Source organism: Pararge aegeria, chromosome 12 (genome assembly GCF_905163445.1).
Source record: "Pararge aegeria chromosome 12, ilParAegt1.1, whole genome shotgun sequence".
NCBI lineage: Eukaryota > Metazoa > Arthropoda > Insecta > Lepidoptera > Nymphalidae > Pararge > Pararge aegeria.
This window is the reverse complement of record NC_053191.1, coordinates 7231376-7258573: the sequence shown is the minus strand read 5'-3', so window position 1 is coordinate 7258573 and position 27198 is coordinate 7231376. Positions and strand designations below refer to the sequence as shown.

Here is a 27198-nt window from a genome sequence, read left to right as displayed (position 1 = left end):
GACAGACTTGACGTTTCAAAAGTGCTTGTATTAGGCCTACTTGAAATAAATGAATTTTGAATTTTGAATTTTGAATTTTTGAATTTTGTACGTTTGTTTATAAGGCGCTTAGAGTGCTTCCACCAATCTAATTGTTGTACTAGCTGTGCCCTGTGGTTTTGCCCGCGTCAACAATGGGTCGCGGTACTGTTAATGCTACATTGTCCACACTTCCACCAAATAAAATCGGCCACCTCACGCAAAGTTTTTTTAATCGGACTGTTAGTTCCAGGCACTCAAACAAACTCTTTATAATAGTAAGAAAATACAGTAAAGATAGTCATGCAACTTTCTAGTCGACTGAAGTGTGTCAATGTCAATATGTCACTTAGAACATTCAATTTTTTCATTATTCTATTGTTTTTCGGGATAAAAAGTGTCTTAAATTTTAACATAGACAAGCGTTTATAAACATACCAACTCGAATTCCATTCTATTCAAGTAATAGTTTTTTTTGTGATGCGCGAAAAATTAAAAAAAATCTTTAGGTACTATATCGATGTTAAGTAGGGCTTCTCTCAATCAAAGGTAAGAAAAGCTTTGACTGACCCGAAACAAACTGTTCTAGCGTTCGATCTTAATGATTGCTAACTGTGTGCTCTTTTTGACAAGCACAAAAAAAGCGACACGTTTATAACTTTGTCAAATGCTATGTGCCAGTACATGTAGTGCCAGCAGTGCGCGGTATGTTAGTGCTCTTAATAAATAAATAACTTACGAAATGTTGATCAAGATTGCAAATATAATGAAAGTTGCTAATGAACAGAAGAGTGCTCAAACACAATCTTGTTTAGAGAGAGATCATTTTGTGTGCGACTCTATGTTTAAGTTGCGACCCTATAGGTTTATATTTTACACATATAATAGCGTACGCACACATTCCTTTTATTTTTTTCAGAAATTTGTCATAAGAAATGCCTGAAAATTAATAAAAATAAAAACAGCTCCTTGCGCAATCAATAAAAGTAATGGAAATGGTTGCTCAACGGCAGCCGCGGCGCGTGCCGGCATTAAAATTAATTTCCGCTACTCAACTTACAGCCAACATAATTTCCCTAATCAATTTTCCTCAAGAAACCCCAACCAAACGACGATTTATTAAAATGTCGCTGATAAGTAATGTTTATTTTTTTATTAGAGATTTTGGCCGTAATTTCGGCGAAGAACCCATCATTGCAACGAGTCTGATGCGAAGAGGATCTTCTCGGAATAATCTGGAATGATACTACGATTTTAAGAGGATCCATATCCATTTAAAATGGAACGTAGTAGTAATACTTTGCACTCAGACTTTTCCAAGGACGTTTCAGTTATGAGATACCACATTATTAACATAATTATTTATCCAACAATATCAATGAGAATGCATTTGATTGTTTACATTGTTGTGTTTTCCATCAAACCAAACATTGTTTAACACATACAAATCTTAAGACTTCAGTGGGATGGAAATGTTTAACGCACGGAAAAAGATTGTGTTGCCAACAAAACAAGATATAGGTATGACGTCACACAGATGGTGTGGAGATCGAGACATAAAAAAATTACATTGCTGCAGATAAGTCGACTACCACATAATAATAATATAAGTCGATAATCGTCATAATGATGCTGTTAAGGATGTTAAATGATAAAAAATAAGCCATTTATCATTGAAGCAGTTATACAAAAATAACAGCTTTTCTCAATTTCAAAGTTCTTGAATTTACAACTGGGACAATGTGCACTTCGAAACTTTTCCTATGTTCACGAATCACGAGAAAGTTGACGAAGTTTAAGTGTTATTGTTCTTTGTAAACTTCAAAAAAAAACGAAGGTGTTAAAATAAATTGCTTTAACTTAGATGAACGCCTACATCCGGAGATGATATATAGAAATATAAAAAAAACAAATATGAGCTCTATTTAAATATTGAGTAGACAGCTTTACTGACTAATTACTCTGAAGTTATAAGTTCAAACGTGCACGCAAAGATTATCAAAAAGTGTTATGGGTTTAAAAACTTTGTACGGATTTTTGATAATGAATTAAATTCAATTTTATGCTTTACACATACATCTCAGAAATTTGAGTGCAAAAAAAGTTATTTTTTACATTTTAATTAAGATAACATATAAATATATTAATTATATAATTTCTTTACAAGGTTTTACTGTTTTAATCTCTCTGATCAAAGGTTTTAATACAACGTAATACAATAATGCCGTTGTGAGCGATGTGGTCATAAATTTGAAAGATGTGAGAGTGTAATTTGTAATATCAAAACTTCTTCTTTTTGATGTTACCATTTCTAAATTTTCTCAGGTCTCGTCGGTGGCTTTGGCCATGGCTAGATACCACCCTATTGACCAAACGTACCGCAAAGATATTTAACGTTCCGTTATCATGCCGCGTAGATACCGATAAGGGGTTTGTGTTTAATTTTGGCAGTTATGCCGAATCCCTAAAAGGTTCCATTTAAGCCTCTTTAAGAAGGCATCATCACGTATAACTAGGTTAACCTGCAACTAAAGGCTAGCTTGTATTGCAATAAAAATAGCTAGGTACACTTTAAAATATTGAACCAATTTCTGGTATAAGTAGTTGCATAGAATCAAAACTATACTTAAGTTTTATACGAGTTATACCTAAATCCTGTATATATACCCTCAACACGTAACTCCACTTACTTGGATTGCGGCGGTGACTGTGACAACAAAGAACCAGATCCTCTCTTGCACAGAGGTGGCCGCGGAGCTGATGGTCGCCTCTCCACTCCAGACGCTGACCGTGTTGCTGGCGTGCCCTCTGCTGCCAGCACTCTTGCTGACACTAAGGCTGCCTCCGGACAGTGCTACGAAAAAAAAACTCTTGAGGAATTTACACGAGATATTATATACAAGCGGAAGGCAGTCCACCACCAGCCAAGTTCAGATCGGTAGTCTGAGGAAATAAACTTAAAAAAACCGAAGTGGAAACATCCACCTTAGAAAGAAAGGTGGAGAATAGGTAGGTATTCTTGGGCGAATAACATCAGCTCCAAACTCTATGACCAGGACTCAGAACTTCTCTTGACGAAGAAGAAGAAGAATCAGCCGAACCACTAGTTAAACGAAAGACATAGAGAAAGTTTGGATTATAAAGACGCGCGATAAGGATGTAAGCGTAAAAGACGTGTGAATACTAAAACGAAACAAAAACAATCATATTATAATAATACTGAATGTTTTAAATGTGAAACTGAATTTTGTACAATGATCCTTTCACGCAACAATAGTTTAAAAGATCGGAGTATAATTTAGTTTAGAATATCTAAAGTTCGCTAGCTAAACGATAAAATATAGAGACAGTTTTGACTTTTGGTTATAAACACGCAATATAAAGATGTAAGCGTAAAAGACGTGTGCATCCCAAAAAGAAACAAAATCAATCATAATATCATAATACTACTGAACTTATAATCCTTTCACGCAACAATATGATTAATTTTGTTTAGAAAGTCTAAAGCCTTCATTCAAAGTTTTCTAATTTAATACGAGTATTAAGTCGGTAGGTAACTTAATAGTTAATATCACTTGAGTTTGTTAATTTAAATCCTACTTAACCTACCTGCCATACCAGCTGAAATTCAATAAATATTTATGAACTACATACCAGCTACTGTCAGTCTGCGTCAAAGTCAGACTGAGGTTTAGTAAGCTCTCTTCAATAAAGGTAAAATATAAGTAGAGTATTTCTATATAACATCACACAAGGTTAAAAGGTGAAAAGGTTGCTTGGTAGCGGTTGGCTCCGCTCTGACATCTCTCAAAATAGAAAGATAATGCATGATAATGTTGAAAAAGAACAACTCCTCAGATTCTTCGCAATAGAATATTCGTAACGAACAAGTGGCAGAGTCATTAGACAAACTTTACGTTTTAAAGTGTGTATTAAGTAGTCGACCTCCCTGGCGCATAGGAGCTGCGCCGTGAATTTAAGTAGGAGGTCCCAGGTTCGATTCCGGGTAGGGGTAATTTAGAAATTTATAATTTGTGAATTTTCTCTGGTCCGGTCTGGTGAAAGACTTTGGCCGTGGCTAGTTACCACCCTACTGACAAAGACGTGCCGCTAAGCGATTTAGTGTTCCGGTGCGATGTCGCGTTAAAACCGACTAGGTGTCCATACCATACAGATTAGCCCGCTACCAGATGGTAGCGGGCTAATCTGTATGGTAATCTAACTTAGTCTAAATTAGACTTGCACTTACTACCAGGTTAGATTGCAGTCAAGGGCTAACTTTTACTAGAATATAAAACTTGTCTCAAATATAGGAAGTTTACAAGAAAATCTCATAGCAATGTCAAAATGATTCATGTACTAGGTGCATATACCTACTAGACATTGTTGGTTCATAATGAGCACAGACCTCCTCTAAAAATCACTGGACTGACGGCTTTAGGTGCTCTCCGAGGCACGGGAGCCAACGGGGTTAATGCCGTAAATTCTTTAATGGTAAATAAATAATAAATGCACACCTTATATAATTTGGCTCAACCCGGGATTCGAAACCAGGACCTCGTCATCAGGACTTGAACCGTCTTACCACTAGACCAACGAGGCAATTAAGATAACATTATTTGTAATATATATCCAACTAGTTTATAAATATTATGGCATTATAACATCATCAAGATTAAAATGTGGAATCAATTTCAAAGCGAAGTTATAACTGCGTAAAATCCCATTAGATATGCAATCAAAGGGATTGGCGATTCTAAATCACAAATGGATAGCAATAAAACGCTTCCAACCTCAACTTATCACAAAACCTTTTAATCCTGATTTGTTGGGTTGTCTCTGGGTCGCCAAGAGCTTTACACGTGTAGGATTTTTATTTCCCCGAACAGCAAAATGAGAGTTTTACAAGTTTGACGATCTGTTTTTTTTTCTGTGCAATGTGTATAGCTATTTTGTTTGCGTTATCGTTGAGTTCAAATCTATGTACCGATTTAAGCGATTAAAACACGGGTTAGAAGTAGTGTTGCCCAAATTCAGTCTTGGTCTTGCAGTCTTGGTCTTGTTCTTGCGTTTTTGCAAGACCAAGACCAAGAACAAGACCGCGTATTTTTAGCAAGACCAAGACCAAGACTGACCGTGCAAGACTTGAGCAAGAACAAGACATAGCCTGCAAGACTCTTGCGTCTTGCAGCTAGGACTTAGCGCTATTTCACGGAGTAGTTAGGTTTAACAGTTCGGTGTATAGGTAGGTAGGTACGCTTAGGAATTCTATGAGACGCAAAAAACTATATCAAAGAATATGAAAAACTGGACCTATGCGCATTACGACTAATACCATAAACATAGCGAATAAAAAAATATCTATTAAAATCAAACTGAGTGCATGCATAGTTATGTTTTAACCATCGGCACTTTGATAATGCGGCATCAAAGGTTTTGTACTTACTTCTTAAAGAAATTTGCCGCTTTTCGGAAGTACATGGTTATGATACACGCGCCGGCGGCTTCTTTTGAAATCTAAAACAATCGTTGCCGCCGCGCCGAAATCATAACATTTGACACTATTCATGCAAAATAATTTCGAATTTTAAGAGTACCTACAGGTGTTCCAAAGAATAAATAAGTTTCAGATCGGTGATTTTAGATTGGTGGAGGACGCATGAGACAGAGTATCCGATTTTATCGAAAATGGCCCGTGATTTTCTCTCAATACCTGCAACTTCAGTACCTGCTGAGAGGTTATTTTCTAAAGCATCATTAGTAATTAGAAAACATAGAAATAGGTTAAGTGATGAGTCAGCCAGATGGTTACTTTGTATTAATTCTTGGTCAAAAGAATTGAAATAAAGTATCATAACCTAATGATAAAGCTGTTGATTTGTGTTGTATTTTATTTTTTATTCAAATAAATGATAAATCGTAAAACTCTTTTATTAAATTTCTTATAAGTTGAGGGTTCAATCTCTTTCTAGACAGATAAGTATTGTTCTTTAAAATACAGTCAAGTTATTGTAATTAATTTGTTTTTTTACATGTTTTAGCAAATGTAAGCTTATAAATCATAAATGTTTATTAAGAAACAGTTACTTCCATGGAAAACGACATATAGGTCAGTTGATTTTTCGAATTTCTTATCAAATCTTCAGTTATTTATTAATCTGCTTGATCTTTACTATGGCTATGTTAATTTAAGCTCACAATGTTCCAATTCTAATACGTTTTTCTAAGATTTAAAGTAAACTTTAATAAATAGTAATAGACTAATAGGTAATTGCAAGACTTGCAAGACTCTTGCTGCAAGACCAAGACCAAGACCAAGACTGGGAGCGCAAGACCAAGACCAAGACCAAGACCAGGTGTATTGGCGCAAGACCAAGACCAAGACTGGCTAAGTCTCGTCTTGTTCTTGCATTTGGGCAACACTAGTTAGAAGTCTGCAATGAAAGTCCTTTTTTTTTAGGTTAGAGACCTTTATTTTTAAGTTAGTAATTATGAATAAAAAATACTTATCTATATCAACGTTATTTAGATATTACCTTTAAAGGGTAGTATAATAGGGGATCAAAGTTGTTACTGATTATTTCCATTATTAATTCTACAAACTTGAAATTTAGAGAATAGATTTATTTTAAAGCTTACATTTTTCATTAGTTAAGACAATATTTTATCTAACCCCTAAAATGCTAAAACAGGGGTTGGAAGTTTGTATGAAAGTTTGTTTTTGAAGTTAGAGAAAACAAAATTCGAATTAGAGATTAATAATTATAAATAAATGGGCTAGTAAAAGAAGCACGTACAACAGACGAGAAGTTTTAAATGCGGAAACCGGCCCAGTAGATAAAGGTAAAAAGAGGGATGATTTAATTAAGCAATCAAACTAGGACATCAGCATACGGGATAAATGGATTCTATGAAACTTCGTTTGTAGTAATAAACCGCTATACTTTAGTATCTCTTTAAACGCCTAGGTGTGCTCCTGTCTGTTTGTAGCCATCTACCGTATAAACTATTGAACTGCCGGTAAATTTGGTCAGTAGCTTTCTTTCCGGAGTTGGGAATTGGAATATTCTCAAGCTCACGGGAAACCAGGAATTGCGGTGCACAACAGCTGCGGTAACAGTATTTTTAAGGTTGTATGATTGTGACCTAATATCGGACAAACTGATTTCGAGGTTCTGGCAGAGATAAACGTAGGCGGTTCCGGAATATTTTTTATTTCAGGGCAAATAAAAATTTCATCACAGACGAAGTCTCAGGCAACATCTAGTTACTTATTATAAGTACTAGCAATTAGATGCTTTAGTATCAGACTTTTTAAGCCTTATATTGAGCCAATGGCCTTAAGTATAATCTACTCGAGCAAGAGTCCCGAAATAATTTAAAAGTTTTAGTAAAGGCTGTCTGACTCCGATCAATCGACGATAGCCGGTTCAAGGTTGAAATTGAAATAAATTCAATATCAAGCCACCGATCCCTATCGTCCGAAAAGTTTTAGATTTATCACGAGATGGCTGCTATGGTAATACAATTATCGTAATTTGGGAATCTGGTACAAATATTAACTCTCTTTATTATTTCCACCGAAATAATTCTTGTTCTTAGTCGCTTTAGTCTTGTCAGACTGATCGTAGTCGTAAAAGATACCCGATTCTCTGCGGAGAATTCGGGCTATGTGGTGATTTCTACCCACTAAAACCCCCTCGGTAGCCAGCCGCAGTACATATCGGGAGGCTCCGGGATCTCGCAAGGAACGCACCGGTGCCTCCCTTGCACAACGCTTTTAGCTCGCCCCGGGAAGAATGAGGCTGTCTTCCCAGGGTCGAAGGTAGACCCTGATGTCCCTTCGTCTGGGACTATTAAGCAGGTGAATGAGCGTTGTCAGCACTAGCTCTCCGGCGCTGTCTTCTCCGAGCGGGATTGGCTCGCTCTCGATTTCGCTCGGCAGCCTCCTTCTTGACTAATACAATTTCGCAGCAGGAACCTACCGCCTTCCACGTTCTATCCTACGCAAGCATCGTTGCCATCACTGCTGTTGTGGCTACCTAGCAATCCGGTTTTCTTTCTATCACGGAAGCGGTGATAGCCTATTGGGTAGGGCCTCGACCCTTCCGGGGGACCGAGTTCGATTTCCGGCACGGACCTCTAAACTTTTGGAAGCTATAATTATGCTTTTTTAATGTAAACCATTTAAAATCACCTGCTTTAACGGTGGAGTAAAACATCATGGGGTAACCTGCGTGCCCGATAGTTCTCCACAATGTTCTGAAGAGCGTGTGAAGTCTAGGTACTAATCCACATTGGGCCAGCGTGGTGGGCTACGGCCACTTTTATCAGAAGGAGACCCGTGCCCTTTAGTGGACCGGTAGGTAATGATTCAATATAATTATGGTGACCTTGGTAATACGTATACTAGAACCTATAGTAAAACATTTTAAGAGGAACGAACATTTAGGATGGATAAAACCACTTATGGAATGTTCATAAGTTTATATCTTCTTATATTATCGTAAATTTTCAGCTAAATTAGTATCTATCTTAAGCCTACGTTTACTGAAAGAATAATCTGCTCGTACTTCTAAATTTTATATTTGTTATTTACTATCGCTATCCTTCTACGGTTCTAATACCAGATTATTGAAAAAATAGGTACTTAAGTTTAGTTTTTTTTTTATTAGTTACGCATTCACTGCAATGTAACGACTGCGTATCCGTATCCTGCGGTGATCGCGCAGTGAAATCAGCGCAGCGGTGTAGGTATTAAGTGCATACAATAAGATCATAGAAATCTTAATAACAAGACAATACCATTATGATTTCCATGAATAAGATGAATGTTTTTTTTTCGGCATTTATTGATTTGGGACATAAGCATGTGATATTTAATATGCCATTGGATAAAAGCGGTTATTGAAAATAGTTACCCGCAACTTATTTGTTGGCCTCCAATTCCCCATTGACGAGAGGAGAAATGAGAAGGTCGATTGTATTTTATTGTATTCGCATACCTACAATGCCTGAGGCACTTTCGCATTACATGTATGGTAGCTATACAATATTGTACATATTTGCTATCGAACTAAATTCCACGTTATATAATCTCACTAGTATCCGTTGGCGGTTACGTCTTCGTGGAATGTCTGGTTACACGCGGTAACTGCGATTTATTGGAATATGAAGTAGGTACCTACCGACCAAAGTTTTGCTCGATTGTGAAACATTTTTGCAGAATAAAATCTATCCATGGCTGTATTCGCCCACACCTCAGACGTCTAGGTACATTTGTATATAAATTTAGCACTTCCAGTAAGATTGAAAAAACTTACCGTTTTGTATCTGATTTATTGACGTAGATGTCGACTATTTAGCAGTACGCTGCGTCCCGTAATTTACGCGGGACGCAGGGCACTTCTAGTTAAAAATAAAATACTTGCACAATTAAATGAAAAATAGATAACAGATAATAAAGAGAACAAATTAATTAAAAAGTTCTTAATGTCTGATTCATGTCCCATTCACGAAAAATGTATATTTGTGAGTTTTTGAGTAATTTATCTCAAAAGCTGAACTACTTCAAGTTGCTGCCCGAACAAATCTCGAACAAATCGTAGATCCCGGGCTGGATAAAGAGCTATAGGCTTGTGTTAAAAGATACACTTAATTTGGTAAGACATGGCCATGTTGAAAGTGAGATGAATATTCGCATTATATCTTTATCTTTACATCCTATAAAATAAAACAAAGTCGCCCCCCTCAGTTTGTAAGCTTGAATCTTTTGATAAAATAAAGATATTGTTATTATAATTATTACAAATTGATGGCCGAGCAGCCCAGTAGGCAGCGACCCTGCTTTCTGAGTCCAAGGCCTTGGGTCTGATTCCCACAACTGGAAAATGTTTGTGTGATGAACATGAATGTTTTTCAGTGTCTGGGTGTTCTGTGTATTATATGTCATCTTCATCATCTCAGTACTCATAACACAAGCTACGCTTACCTTGGGGCTAGATGGCGATGTGTGCATTGTCGCAGTATATTTATTTATTTATTTACTTTCAATTCTAAAGCAATTTTCGGCAATAGATGGTTGATTCAAGAGGATGGTTTATATGAAGTCATTCATGCAATATACACAGTCATGCACCATTCATATTATAGTAAAGAAACTCAAAATTTTCCTACATCCAGTATTGCAACCGTGCGAAGCCGGAATGGGACGCTACTAAGTAATTTTTATTTGAAAAGTATAGGGTGTTTTATAATAAAAATTAGTAACATTTAAATAACCTACAAAACTTCCTTGCACACATATATAATCTACCCGTACCAAATGATAATCTGTGACTAAAGTAAAATGTCTACTTTATTTTTTTAATTAGAACTCTCCCGTCCACTTAGGTTTTATGTTACAAAGACGTTTTTGTCCTTTATAGCCGTACTTACAACTGGAGTGCACATTAATTTTCTCGTAAATCCACTTGTTCCTTTTACATAATGCAATACAAAGGTATGCTTTGTCCCTACGCCTTTGTGCATTGCGTAAATAGGATACCTATTATAGTATTATGCAAATAAAATTAAATACTTTGTTCTAATAAATCACTGCCTAATTAAGAGTGTATCTGCACAGTGCAAAATGTGTCATACGATGCGTTATTAGCAATTATGCTAAATATATATAAAATATTATAAATGTCAATGTAAGTTTGTTTGTTACGCTTTCACGCAAAAACTACTAAACCGATCCTCATGAAACTTTGTACACATATTCTTGGTAGTGTTAGAAGTAATATAGGATACTTTTTATCCCGACATTAGGCTCGGTTTCTTTGGGAGAGGGGATGAAAGTGTCTGACGATTTTACACCATAACTCCGACAAATTATAACCGATTTAAATAATTATTTTTGTACTATAGGGGTTATTATATTTTTAAACACATATGTTTAATTTTGACCAAATATTGTGTAAATCTGATGTATGTGGTTGGAGATAGAGGAAAGAACTCCTCAGCGGACAACAGCAAACCCCTCATTTAGGGCTTAGCGATACTGAATACTTTAATCTTTTTTAGAACTACAACTAAATTGAATGCCACATCAAAAAACAAAATCAAACGCGGACGAAGTCGCGGGCAACAGCTAGTGCTAAATAATTTCGGTTGCGGCCAGTGCCGGGTTAACCACGTAGCAAGAGCAGCAATTGCTACGGGCCCCGCGCGAAAGGGAGGGGCATATTTAATACCACTCATCTCTGCCTGAGCGTAATTGTTTGGGTGAAACTTATTAAGATGTTATGTTGAATTTGTTTGATATAAAAAAAACGTGAAACGTTACAACTTTTCCTACTAATACAATCTAAGTCATACACTCGGTACCCGACTATTTACTTGGCGTAAATAATATCATACGGTAAACGCACAAGTTTTACAAAAAATTGCATGTATAAACGTGGAGAATTTCAGTGGGCCTGATAATCAGCTCTACAAAAAGTCTGCCGTATATGCAAGCACTCTTACCCAACACTTAGTGTGGATGTGTAGCAGAATTGAAATGGCTGTACTTAAATGCTTAAAATTATCGATTTATTTGTAAGATTAACAGTGTACATTAATCTTACAAATAAATCGATAATGTGGTAACCATATACCTACAAAAATCTTTTTTCTAGAATATAAGAGATTGAGTTATATAAGTTATGACGGATTAAGTTATATATTAAAACGGTTTATCCTAAATACCAACCCTGCAACTTCCCGCTAATTCCATACTTAAGCGCGCGGAATTGCATTTATTACTCCAAGCGCACTCCGAGCTCAAAGAGTTATATGCTTTTGAGCTCTTCAAGTGTGAGCACTGACTGACTGACTCACACACGCACACGCACACGCACACAGACATCGTCTATAGTAATTTACTACACTATTAATTACCCGCAAAATTGTAACCTTTAGATAGCAAATAAAAGTATTGAGTATACCTTTACCACTTTATACTTAAGAACCCATAGCAGATCTTGAAAGAATTTGCTCGCTTGCTTTATCCGGCACTGGTTGCGGCAAGTATGGAATGAACAATACCAAAGTACAAAGCATAATACCTAACTAAGTCATTTATGTTTCGGCAAGTATCTACTGTACAGTACTAATACCTTAGTAGGTACTCTATTCTGAGGTATTCCTTATTGTGTGGTTATGAGCAAAGTTATTAAGTCGGAACCTGACAGTTACTCAATTAGATATCACTCAATTTCGAAATTCGAATTTCGAAATTGGAATTTCGTTATTTTAATTACAACAACCACGAAATATGTTCAGTAAGTAAAAGCTAGTTTGTAGTTGGAAACACGGTACATAATTATTATGCTAAACATAAACGTAGGTACCAGCCTATAATTACGCTTTATGAGCCCACGGCAATTGTAAGTGTTCGGTGGAAAATTTACATGAATCGATATATGAAACTTAAACTTTAAAACCATTATAACTAAATTTTATTTTTAAGCTCCTTCACCAAGCTGGTAAAACGTAAGAGGTTTAATAAAAAAATAACCTTATAGGAACTTCTCACTTAGCAAACTTTCGTTTGCAAGCATTCGTTGCGCAAGAGTTTGAAACGACAAAATTGAGAGCGCTGTGAATTTAAGTAGGATGTCCCGGGATCAATTTCCGGCAGGGGCAATTGGGGCATTTATAATTTCTGAATTTTCTCTGGTCTGGTTTGATGTGAGACGTTACCACCCTACCAAGAAAGACGTGCCGCTAAGCGATTTAATGTTCCGGTGCTATGTCGCTTAGAAACCGATTAAGGGTATGACTACCAAACTCCCTAACAGGCTAGCCCGCTACCAGCTTAGACTGCATCATCACTCACCACTAGGTGAGATTGCAGTCAAGGGCTAGTTAATAAGTTTAATCATCATCCCCAGTTTACATTGCTGGGCCTCCGAGACGACCGTGCTAATTTCCAACGCTTATTTTTAGCCTGACTTGGAAACAAAGACACGACAAACTTATAACAACCCTGTCGTTTTTGCGTCGGGGATTAAAAAATGGTAGTGGTTTCCTCTTTCCTGTAACTAAGGGCACACATTCTTAGGCCGAACGCTTTAGAGATTTGTAGTAGGTACACTCACTACAAAACTAGACTTTAAGTTCTAAAAGTAGGTACTGCATTCAATTTAACGATGTTCCCTGTCGATAGTAATAGCCCTTCAATTTTAGACCTGTCAATAATTTATCGAGTTGAGCTATAGATATGAGATATTTTGGTCGTACCTAATAGTTACAACGAATGGGGATCGATACTTTGCAACTTACAAGAACATTTGTTGAATCTTATAGTTACGAAGTAGATTATAAGACGTTAGATTGATTTACTTTCATTCACAAGGAAAGGATGCCTAAATATGATTATGATAAGGCCACATTTAAATTTTCTGTTCTTCATTATTTTATGCTTGAATTCTATAGTATGGTTATTTAGATTAATAATTAAACTTTTGTTAACTATAACTTCATATTTGCCAGATATTTATGTCCATGACATTGAGTTGGTGGGTATTTTGATATAAATACGACTGCATTATCGATGCACCTCAATCCTACATGGACTCGAACGATGCAGAGATACCTCCCGGTGTCTTAGTCGTTTATCATAACATTCTCATATTTTACTTTGTACCTCAAAGTTAAAAATTAACTGTTCTTCCTGTATGTTCTGTACTATTTTGTTTGAGTTCGTATAGTATCTGTAGTTTGTTGGAAATAAATAAATAAAAATATTACGACAATACAAACATCGGCAGACACTGATAAACATTAATGTTTGTCACCAAAAAAATTTTCGAGTAGTGGGAATCGAACCCACAGGCTTGGACTCAGAAAGCAGGGTCGCTGCCCACTGTGCCAATCGGCCATCGTCTGGGCTCAGGTGGGCAAGACCAAACCACAACGTCCAACCCGCGTCCTTAGCGGCGTTTAAAATTACGTCCAGCGTGCGACCAGTCACAAGAACCTTATTTGGGAAAATGTCTCTTGTAAATGTCGCGTGTATACCTTTTGGTGAAAGTGAATAATAAATCTATCATTCTCGTATTTTACTTTGTTACTATGAAATCCAGTATTAAAATCCAGTTTGGTAGGTCCAATTTCGAGAAAGAGGTAAACCGCCGAATCCAAGTAGGATGCGCATCCTACTGTGTGATACAATCCTAGTGTTCGGGAAACTTATATTTTATCGTCCAAAATCCCTCAGTGCCTAAAGACCAAAGTCTTCGAACAGTACGTGTCGGCAGTGATGACTTACGGTTCGGATATGCGGTGGCTTACAAGTATGGACCTCAGAAGGCTCAGAGAAGGCTCTCTATGGAGAGAACTATGTTGGGAGTATCTCTACGTGATACAGACATAGCTCAGCGAGTCTCAAAGCTCGGAGAACCGATGGACTAGTACAAAGGTTTGAAGGTGCTGCAATGGTGACCCCCCCACATGTAAACGCAGCGTTGGTCGTCTTCCAACGAGATGGACAGACGATATCAAAAAAGCCAGCCATCTATGTCCAGCTGTGGACTTCAATCGGTTGAAGAGATGATGATGACGATGATGAAGTATGAAAGTGTTGCAAACGTTCTTGTAAGTGCTTAAGTATCGATTATCAAGCGTTGTAACCAAAATAACTCAGCTTAATAAATTATTGACATTTTTAAAATTATAGTGCTATTAGGACTATCGTCAGGGAACATTGCCAAGCGGATTTCACTATCCAATTTAAAAACTGCCAATATAGTTCAATAAGGATTTCCGTACAGAATTAGATAAGGCAATAAAATATGTCACCTAATAAATTACTGACGCGTCTAAAGTTATAATGATATTCCCAATGGATTACAATACTTTGCGGTGGGGCCCTCTATTCAAACCGCACAGAATTAAAAAAAAAAGACTTGAAACAAGTACTGGCGGGTACTTTGATATTGAATAAAGCTGTAATTTTGATTAGTTGTGACGGTAGTAATCGTGCGAAATTAAATGAATATCGCCCAGACATTAATTATAATATTTTAATTCAAACGGCGTATACATCGAAATGAAAAACAGATAAAAGTAAATCCTATACTTACTAAAACATATTTTTAAGTTGCTAACTTTTTTGATAAAGTTCTTAAAGTGAAAATGTATGTGCCTTGTTAGGCAAAATCTAATACTAAGGTCATGGTAAGGTAAGTATTTAAGAATCTCATACAGTCCTGTATGAGATTCTTAAATACTAACGTACCGTAATTTTAGTGGAAGACGGAGATTACATTGTTTACGTATCACTATATAAACAATTAATTTATTAAGCAGACATAATGAGTTTGCTACGTGACACATTGTAAACACGGCAGCTTTGTTAGCTCGTTATTGTTGACTCAAAGGGAGGGAGACAAAAGCCTCGGATCTATTTGTTACGACCAGAACTAATTAAATATAAAATACTTATATAAAAGTAATTCCACCCAAAGCATTTTCTTGTAAAATGTTGCTAAAGCGAGACCATATGACAGTTATAAGATCTTATGAAGAGTCTCAATCTTCTAACAGTACAAGCCCTAACTGTACAAGGCCTAACTTCACAAACACTAGGTATAACTTAGCCTAAATATGTAGCTAGGCCATTTTGCTACATTCACATGGGCGTTAGGTGAAAAATATATCTACTGATCGTTACTTTTCTGTCATACAATAGTTTTCGATACCAGTTTTCTGTTATACATAGGTAAGTAAATGTAAGAACGCTTAATCGCTTGGCGGTACTTCTTCGGCTGTAGGATGTCACCAGACAAGAACGGAGAAAGTTCGTACATAATAAATTCCCAAATAGCTCCCACCTGGGATAAAACCCAAATATTTAAAACTCTTTGGCATCTCGATAGATTTCTCGGTGTTTTATATTAAATTACCTATCCTACAATATTCTAAGCACATGAGGCTTAACACCTACGCCAATTTGTAGGACTTGTTTTTTCGCATGCCCTGCGAAGTGTTGTTCTGAAATGAAATTCAAGTTGATTTCGTAGTAAAAACCCTTTCTTGATGAAATCCCTTCTGAGACCGTCTCATAATATTAGCCAAGCAATAATAATGTTGACTTACGATCACAATGCCACCGGAGCGAGGTGACGTTGCTATCGATTTTGTGTAAAGCGGCATGCGTATGAAGTAGGTAACGAGAATAACTCATAGAATTTTGTTTACTCGTTGTTTCTCATCTTAAAGTGAGGTACCTACTTGCGAAATGGGTCCAATCAGAATTTGCACACGGTGGTTTGCACCTACAGCCATAGCACACGGCCCCGCCGATATCTAGTCACAGTAAGTATATATTGTGGTTTCCGATAACTAACATTGATTTCACACAAAACTGCCCTATGCCATAGGTCAAAATAGTGTGGTTTGGTGGCGACTGGCGACTTTAGCGCTTGCTCAGTGACTTGCATGCAGGGTATGCACTAAGCGGGCAGATAATATAAAATTAAAAAACTCTAGTTATGAAAAACTGAAGGATAGACTTTGTAAGAGTTATAAAAAGCCTACCTATAAGTTTTTATAACTCGTACTGGAGATTTTCTTAATTTTATACAATCTGCATAAACCCGTGTAGTGTATACCATATATGCACGCCCGCGCCACTGCGCTTGCTAACTACACAGTTTCATTTTATGTCAATAGCAACGAGTATTTTGCGCGAGGGAAGTAAAAGGAAGGAAGGAAAAATGAAGTCTTTGCAACACCTTTAACTATAGGTTAAGCTTATCAATAAGCTTCTAGTTAATTTGTTTGATAAGATTAAAAACACTATTAACATTAAATATGTAAGAGAAACCTTAAAGAATTTTGTTGTAAAATGCCTTTATAAGTGAGAATGTTGCGTAGGGTAGGGATCTGGTATGTCATCTATGCACAAGTTGTAATCACAAATTTGCTCTGTTGTGTACTGACTACTGGTAAGGTTGAGATTGCCACATAAATAAAAAAAATATATATAATTAATCTATATCTTGTCACATAAACTCTGTGTAGTTTGAGATGAGTAAAAAAAAAAGGTATAGTCGGTTCGTCGTTCGGTACATTGTTTGGAAGCTACGTATACTTCTTACCTACAGTATATGACAAAGATTTTGGTTTACCTACTGTTTACGTTAACGTAATGACCTACTTACAACATGACAGGTTGAAAAGGATAAATAGGTATCTGCAGGCGCCAAGCGACACTCGAGTTTTGCACCTTGTAATTCTCGATATCGATTTGTTGTGTAAAGTACCTAAACTTTCTGGAAGTTATATTTGCTCAAGAGATTTTCATCGCAATGGTTATTAATGTATACTAATGGGCTGAAGGGGTTTTATTTAAGGGCGCTAATCTTGGTAGTCGGACTAGACTAACCACCAATCTGACCACTGGGAAACATCAGGCGGTTTAAGTTACTTCAGTTTTTAAGCCCGACCTTGTAATTTCAGTGAGTGGTAACCGCAATAAAATAGTTCTAGACTTATGTGAAACGGCGGCACAGGGATTAATGGATGAGCCAGGCTTTCAGCGAGATGAAATAAGTTTATTGATTACTATCGGAACCTACAAGCCCGGATCTTTCTAATAGCATTTGAGTTGCTTTACTCGATATTACTCAGTTCAAATGTTCGTTTATTGGTTATCGTTTACTAGCAACCCGCCCGGCTTTGTACGGTGCAATGTATATGTACTCGTAAGTGTGGTAATTCATATTAAGCTTATCCTGTAAAGGACTATTTTGATCTACATAAAATGCACAACGTATCTAATATATTTTTCTTAAGTATAGTTCAACGGGTACATACCACGATAATATTTTGGATTTGTCGATATTTCGACCCAGTTACATGGATCGTGGTCACGACGGGACTGCGTAGGCAAGAGATGTCAAGTTGGATGTGACGGGAAGAATCTGACTGCCCGCTTTCGTGTTCTTTTTGTCGGTATTTCACATACACTACACTGACAACGTCACTTTTAAATTGAGAAGCTGTACGATGCTTTCTTCGTTTGCATAAATCTACCACTGGGTTCCACACACTTGATAATTTAAAACCGTCCTCAAGATTGAAATTTTTGTGCTTCCGAATTTAAGAAATGTTGATTAACCACGAAAATCTTAGTTTAAAATCTCTAATATATTTAATTGGATAACAATCTGTATTGTTTAAAATAGGTACAGATTGTATTTTAAAAAATCATCATCATCATCACATCAACCCGTTACCGACCCAATACACAGCACGGGTCACCTGCCACAATGAGAATGGGTTTAGGCCGTAGACCACAACGCTGGCCCGGTGCGGATTGGTGGACTCCACCTTTGAGAACATTATGTATAACGATGTTTTCCTTCAAAGTTGGAGCAAGTAATATTTTAATTAAGTACTTAAAACGCACATTACTTCGAAAAGTTAGAGGTGCGTGCTGGGATTTGCACTCGGCGCGGCGCCTCGAAAATTAAGTTGAGATTTTTTTTTAACAATTTAAATTTTAAACAATAACAGGTACTGAGGTACGAGTATATAAATATTTTTTTTGTAAGATGTAAAAAATAAAAATGATTACTGTGGGTTATCCTTTGGAGAAAAACATATATCGTGGACATAACATCGCAGACTTTTTTGTAGACCGTTTTAAAATGAACAATACAGTACTATATTATTTTGGTCTATCTTGTAGGATTCAGCCAGCGTTTGCAATGTAAGCGCAACAAAATGTGATTATTTACGACACCACATTAGAAACCTCTAGTTTATTAGTATTTCTCTCTTATATTATGCATGTAGTTTCTTTGTACGTCCTTATTAAACTCTGGAAAAATCTGTATGATTTGAAATAAAAGATAAAAGCATAGATCACGCTACGATCCCGGGCAACCAATGTAACAACGCGGGTGGGTGATGCAACGCGGTAGGTCGGAGTATATAGTGTTAAATAGCATATGTAAAATGTGTGGGAAACTTATGAGAAGTTTTACACGGACGAAGTTGTGGGGAACCGTTCTACAGACGTACAACTTGATGTAATTTATCGCTGCGATACAAATGAACCTTTACGCCAAATTACGAAACGATAACTCAAAGCTTTCTATTTAATTATATCCAGCTTGAATCTGTACTTGTGTATACTATTCTTTTTGGTATTGTTTATTTTATGATTGTGCTACCTAATGTATTTTACTTACTCAACATCTCACATCCCAATATTGTATAGTATTTCTTAACAAGAAATTACAAATATTTAAATAGAATAATATATAATATCTTTATAACAAAACGTATGGTTGATAGGCTTTCAAACTTTTCAAGCTTAACTCTATCCTACACAGATGTTATAGAGCCAGCAAATAGTTCTTTAAAGGTTCTGATTTCCTTGAATGAGATTGGGAACCCTATCGGAGAAAGCGTCCATGTATCCTTAAATCTCGTGCTTTTTACATTTACTAATAAAATACGATACGAGTAAAAGAAACCCACGTATAAAATTCTATTCTGTCAACATAAGTCCGAATAAAATTAATACTGAATGAGTTTGCTCGAGTATGAACGTTTTATAAGCTCCATTTAGAAGGAAATTAACATTTATCTGTGTACTAGCTGATACCCGCGACTTCGTTCGCGTGTTTTTTTATTCCCACGGGAACTCTCATACTTGCCAGGCTAAAACATAGCCTTTGTTCTTTTCCATGACCAAGGCTATATGCATACCAAATTTCAAATTAAACAGATTTTATAACCTCTATAGTACAAAAATAATTATTTAAATCGGTTATCGTTTAACAGAGTTATGGTGTAAAATCGTCAAACACTTTCATCCCCTCTCCCAAAGGAACTGAGGTTAATGTCGGGATAAAAAGTATTCTATGTCACTTCTAATACTTCCAAGAATATGAGTACAAAGTTTCATGATGATCGGTTTAGTAGTTCTTGCGTTAAAGCGTAACAAACAAACTTACATTGATATTTATAATATTAGTAAGGATAGGGATATAGTAGGATTAACTCAATCTCTTTCTTTTTTACTGTCTTTCTCTTAAGTAGTAGTAGTAGGTTTTTGTGACCGAGCTAGTCTGGAGAAGAACTATCGCCAAGCATCATTGCCGAGTTCCCGTCTGAAGGGCGTGGTTGCCGGTGTAACCGCAGACACATAAGGGATACGCTTAAGATTGGTGGACACAGGGTTGCAGTTCATAGGACGCGGTTTAGTGTATAAGCAATGGTGTTCACTAACGTAAAACGTCAAATACTTCCATACTGAGAGACCACTCATTTCGCAATCATACGAATAAAATAATATTCCAGCTACCTAAGTAAGTACCAATAAAACTAATCCTGAATGAGCTTTCCCGAGTATAAACGTTTTAAAAGCTCGTTTTTGAAACGAAAATAACATTTATCTGGTGCATTTACTTAATCTCGAACGTTTGCATCAACGTTATTACTTACATTGGTAAACAGAACTCGTTTTGCAAACCTACGAGTGAAATTCTATTCCGCTTTTAGAAATATGATTAAAACTAATCCTAAATGAGTTTGCTCGAATGTGAACGTTTTAAATAAGCTCATATTTGTAAGGAAAATATCATTTAGAGTCTGTGTATTTACACGATCTCGAAACTTTGCATAAACGTTTTTAATACATAGGGAAATAGCATTCGTTATGCAAATCCCTCATTATGATTTGTTGATAATAAAATGAACGAATGATAATAGTCAACATGTAGGTACCTAATATTTTTTATAGGGAATTGACGTCAATTGGTTGAAATGATGATGATTATGGTGATGATCTAAAACTCAATACTGTTATATATGACTAAACGAATTCTACTACTAATTCATATTATAAATGCTAATGTGAGTTTGGTTGTATTGTTTGTATCAGTAGGGAACTCGAGGTACAATTTCGAATACTTTATTGCACAAACTTAGAAACAATAGAAGCAACACACAAGAAAAGAAAAAAGAATAGGTAAAAATAAAAACAATTAAAAAAAATAAAATAAAAATAAAGTTAAACACAGTTGTGTGCAAAGGCGGCCTTATTTCAAAAGCAATCTCTTACAGACAACCCTTGGTGAAAGTGATAATAGAAAACATGAAAGAGGGACAGTGCAAACAATGAAACATTGAAGGCGAAAAAAAAAATGTGAAGTTAATAAGATATTTTTATTGTAATAATTGACGGACCAATCAGATCGCCCATACGATGGTAAGTAGAAATCGCTACAAACAGTATCATTTTAATATTGTTGACAGTTTTTTTTATTATTCTCATTACCTACCTTCTCATTATTTTACCAAAATTAGGATACGTCAAATAATACTGCTTTACGCAATGGTATACGAAGCCCCCAGTGACACTCGCATGCCACATTGGACAATCCAAATGAGGACATCATTTATGCTATCATTTGTATTAAGGGGCAGCTAGTCCAGTGTGTTATTATTAGAAGTCAATGTTAGGTATTATCGATTATTGATTTTAGTTTGACGCAGCATTATGTAGGCGGCAGAATAAGGCTCTGCATCTTTATGTTTGTTTTTTTAGCTATAATTGATGGAGCAATCAGAATATGGAATGGTAAGTGGAAAACTATTGTTACAGTAAATTTATAAAGTGGGTAAACAATTAAACTTTGATTAACAACCAATGTTCATGACATTGAGTTGGTGGGTATTTTGATATAAATACGACTGCATTATCGATGCACCGCAGTCCTACATGGACTCGAACGATGCAAAGATAACTCCCGGTGTCTTAGTTGTTTAACACTATAGCCTATACACATTGCAAGGACACTTCGCAGGGTATCCAAGGAAACCGTGCTACAAAGATCCATCAACCTGAGACCAAAGTGTCACCATCATCATCGAATCAACCCATCACCGGTCCACTACAGGACACGGGTCATCTACCACAATGAGAAGGGGCCGTAGTCCACCACGCTGGCCTAGTCTGGAGTTTGAACTCCACACACCTTTGAGAACAATATGGAGTACTCTCAGGCATTCAGGTCTCCCCAGACGTTTACTTTCACCGCTGAAGCAAGTGATATTTTAATTGCATAAACCGCACATAACAAAAATGTTAGAGCTGCGCGCTGGGATTCGTACTCGGCCCCCCGAAGTCGAAGTCCTACTAGAACCAGTGGCGTGCACTAAGCGGGCAGATAATATAAAATAAAAAAAGAATCCAGTACGATTTATAAAAAATTTAAAGATAGGCTTCGTAAAGTAATTATAACTCTTACTGGAGATTTTCTTAATTTTATATCATCATACCCTCTATGCACGCCATTGACTAGAGCAATACTGTTTGGGGGTAGAATCAAACATTGCTTTTTATAACTCAACGCAAAATGTGGTCAGACTTTCGTTTTTCCCACTACGACCACATATTATAATACGAGTACCTTCACTTAGGTGTACTTTACGCATTCTATCGTGGGCAGCATTATCACCTAATATTGGTTGAGATTAGAAGAATAGAAGAATAGAATAGAAGAAGTCTTTATTGCTCATACAAATAGAAGGCTAGGTTAACAAAACAAACGATAATACAAAATATATGCGCAAAGAAGGCCTTATCGCTTGAAGCGATCTCCTCCAGACAACCTTTGGTTTGAGATTACAGCCAAGGTTTGGGATTACAGTCAAGGGCTATGCTATTTATTTAAACAAAGGCCTACTTTACTACTTTTTGTCCCGTGAAAAGAATGCCACACTGGCAAAATCATCTCTACTTATACTTAGGCAAAGCTTTTGAAAAAATTCGAAAAAGCTTAGCTAAGGCCTTATTGAATATTTTAAAGATAATTAAATATTAAGTTTGAGCCTTTAACCTCTGGAGAGTAAATCCCCTTCGAGGCTTACACAAACCTTTACGCTCTCATAAAATGTGTTGCTAAAATGTAGCTAAAGAAATTTGATTGCTTTTTGTACGTGAGTTTAAAAGGATACTAACTAAAAAATTTATTTATTTACTAAAATTTTTATGTAATGGCGCAAGGTTCCATAAAAATTTTAAACATGAATATAGGCACTAGTCTATTGAAAGCTAGACACAAAGAATTCCACTGTGTTTTATTGCTTAAAATTTTCCTTGGCTTTCGGGGAAATAGTAATGAAAAGCGAAGGGCTGTCGTATGCTTTCACGTTATTATTTCAAGTTATATGATGCTGCTGACGTTATTCGCATTTTCATGCGTTGCGTTGAGTTCGGTTGTTGCTCATTTCGCGAAATTTTCAATTTGATCAATTTTGAACTTTAAATATAAGCAAAAATAAAAAATCTACACACTTCTTGGATATAAACCATAAATGAAAATCTAGATGTAGTCTTGGAAGTCTTGGATATTTTTGTACGTTTTGTTTACGGGGGGAAAATCTTCAGAGATACCAGACCTCTGGGTAAATCGGGTTATGTGGGATTTTTACCCACTAAAACTTCCTCGGTGGCCATCCCCGGCACATATTTGGGCGGCTTCGGGATATCCTAAGAACACACAGGTGCCTTTCTTGTACGCGTGTACCTCGCTATGCTACGCCAAACTACTGTCCTCCCCGGGTCGTGTAAATTGATGTTAAACGGCAAGAGCCTCCACTCCATCCGACACGACCCGATGTCCCTTTATCTGGGACTATTGATCAGATATATATACATATTGTTTATGTTTGTAATCTGTTATTACTTATAATTAACATACATACATACATAAAAGTTAAATAGTGGTAGCAAAATCTCTACAATTTTAGAATTATGCATATTAAAATTAGGAGAGCCGACGTGATTCTAACCCAAATCTCCCTCTCTCTCTCTGACCATTGTCGGGGTCATTTTCTACAGACCACATTTGGGCGAATCTTTGATGTGTAAGTTTTTCTTTGCGATAACATTAAAAATATTGAAATATTCTTTTGTCTAAAAATGAACGTATTAAGTATTATCACTCAGCCTAGATAATTAACTACTCTACAGTCTAGATATACATCGATAGTAAGTAGATAGATAGTAAATGTACATGTTACTTTAATCGCATAGTAAAAGCCGACATCGTCAGCAGTAATTCGACGCCTTTGATCTCATAGTAGGGGAGGGGAAAATCCCTAACGTTAGATTGTAATTTTTCTCCTTCATTTGTAATTTTTTTACTTCATCAGTTAAAAGAACTCAACTAAATTTAAGCCTAAATATCAGCCCCGAAACATTCATCGCGCGCAATGCATATCTTCGCTTTGACGGTAGGCTGCCAACGACAGGCATATGCTGATCAAAAGAAAACAATCACTGTTTCATCTACTGTTATGTTAGCAACTCTCGTCGACTCTCTCCTAAACGCTGACATTGGGATAGCAGCGTCGCGACATTGTATTATAATTATAGAGGATATATACTTGTGTAGGTCCGTACTATTACTGAAGCCTATCTTTCCACGTTAAGCACGGTTGCTCTGTCTAGGGCTTCGTCGTACCTCTATATAACCATCCTTACTCTGAGTGTGGTACTACGGAGCAAATATTAAATTTCAACCAGTCCATAAAATTATAACAAAATGTTTTGTTTATTGGAATAGTAAAAATTCTAAACAGTTAAATTAATTTGTAGAATAAAGAGTATTCGCGTGCAGTGAAGCTGTAACAATAGTTCGTTTCATCTCTTCTAGCTTTGAAGCACAATTCAAACAAACAAAGTGGAACAAAAAAGTAGAGTAAAAGTCTTCTTTTATGCAACTACACGAGTATCTCACAAGGCTTTGACTTTGCAAAATGATACATGCATTTCTATCAAGGTAAGTTCAGGGTTAGTTGAGAAGAGTATCCTATGGCAGTAGAATGATTTATTTATTTCCACGTGGTTTCAGTAGTCATATTTAAGAAAGCCGTTAAGTATTATTATTTGTCCAACTGAATGCGATGTAAACATCGTAGTACATAGTATTTATTTACTTTTGTCTAAGTATTTATTATATAGTTTATTATTAGTTTTTTTTTCAATATTTATTATATATGTTAGATGCATTTGTGTTTATTAGTTTATGTATTAGTATTTAGTTATTCGTATGTATTTATTTTATTTTTTGTACCACCTAGTTAGTTAGTTCTCCTCTTTTTTTCTTAATTCTAAGGTTGCCTGGCAGAGATCGCTGCTAAGCGATAAGGCCGCCTTTTGTAATCTGCTTCTATTTTTATGTTTCTTCTTTTCTTGTATAATTCTTAGTGTGGTGTACAAATAGAGAGAGAACAATACTAATAATAATGTTATGTTGTCGTCGTTTCAGTCAATGGTCTTATGGCGAAAACCTTCTACCAACATCTTAAGAAGCTTTTGCTTCGTTGTTGGATCAAGGGTCGGATACAGAAGGCAGTAGTCCTTGAAACGGCGCGTATTGTGAGGAGATTCCTCACTCTGGAGCCCTGACCGCCAAAAGACCCGCAAGAGGAGGGTGGAGGTTTTTTTTTATAAATTTTTTATAGTGTTTTTACTATTTTATTTTTAAGCATTGTTAAGAAAAAAAAAAATGAAAAAGAATAAACGATAGAAAATAATAATGTTATATTGGTCACGCGGATACCTAACTAACAGCCCGTTTTAGTAGCTTTTTGTAACAGAGCTCGTCGAGTGAAGCACGACAACCATGTTTATTTCTGCCACTAAACAGCATTGTTGCAATGCTGTGTTCCGATCATTAATTATTAAAGGCACATAAGGCCTACCTACCTACGCCCCATGTTAAGGCACACATGGCGGCACGTTAAAGGACGTTTTCCTCGAATACCCTACGAAGTGTTGCTCTGTTTATAGGTGATAGTTTCAACCTTTTTTTTTTTATTTTTTTAGTTTCAACTTTCAACTTACCATCTGTTTGATCCGTCAATTATTTACATTAAAAATGTTTTTTGATAGTAATTAACATTTTTTATTACACTATAAGGCCAAGTAGCATGCCGTGATAGGCAAGGTTTATTAGGAACCACTAAATATATGCTACCTAGATTAATAAATGAACAACACTTAACTTTGAGAAATTCAGTGACGGAGAGTAACGTAAACAAATATTACCATAAAATTAATCTAACTTAAAACCTTTAAACATATAATTAAATTATATATATTAATTAAGTAATATTGGAACACCTGTGTAACGTATGCATTCGGGGCAGCGCCAAGCCAGTCGCTCGTATCTACTGAGCGACGCGATGGCTCGCAGTACAGAATTAAATACACTGGATTTAATAGTGTACTACCTGCTGGCTGCTGTATACTGTATAGCTTTTTAATAGTTAAAATATGATATTGTATACATTTAGACTTATTAGATTTTAGAGGAATGTGCAGCGTCCAAATAAACTCATGTGAGTTTCAGGATGCGAAGAATAATAATTTCAGTAGTTTGTGTAATAAAAATAAATAACCGACATAAGATTATTAATAAAGGCCCTATATTAATAATCTTATTAGATTAAAGATCTTAAGATTAGAATAACACCGTTATCGATTAAAATAAAATACGGTTTTGCTTCGGAATTATTTTGTTTTAATTCTTAAATCAACAGGTTTCACTTACCTTGGCAATCTTATGTAAGAGCGCGGTTGTAGAGCTGGTCTTGAAGAGGCCGAGGGCACGTCGTCGCAGCCCTTGACCGAGGCAAGCTTCGACCGCACCACACAGTGCGGTCACCCCGCCGCTTTCTTCGTGAACGAACTTTCGGGTGACTGCCTGATAATAGATAACCTTCATCAATCATCAATAGCCACTCTCAACGGGGGTTTTCCCATAATCATCAATCCCGCGGGAAGAGGACGGATGGTGACAACTGTATTCTGAACTGTCGTCAGCTCACACAAAAGGGAATAGCAACGCATACGAATTTTCACAACAAAAATTCTGTGTGAAAATGTGAGTATGCCAATAAACAGCTGAGCGTAGCTTGAATGAATGTAGTAGGTCGATTCTTGCAGTGGTTAAAAATATATCAAAAAATAAATAGTGTGCATAAAACTTATGATAACGACTAAGACACCGGGAAGTATCTTTGCATGGTTCGAGTCCAACACGACTTTAGTGTACTATCGAAAATGCATGCGTATTTATATCATTACCCAACAACACAATGTCATAAACATTGACT

The 27198-nt window shown here is 36.2% G+C and overlaps 1 protein-coding gene across 2 annotated transcripts in view; it reads right to left on the bottom strand.

The window, feature by feature from the left end:
• The window catches only part of LOC120628096 (small G protein signaling modulator 2-like), a 52793-nt gene that overhangs the window by 17228 nt on the left and 8367 nt on the right, over window positions 1-27198 (bottom strand). For both annotated transcript variants that reach the window (XM_039896311.1, XM_039896312.1), the window contains exons 3-4: window positions 26634-26786; window positions 2709-2872 (exon numbers count right to left, since the gene is read on the bottom strand). In XM_039896311.1, coding sequence (XP_039752245.1) covers window positions 2709-2872; window positions 26634-26786 — 317 coding nt within the window. The remainder of the gene's footprint in view (window positions 1-2708; window positions 2873-26633; window positions 26787-27198) is intronic.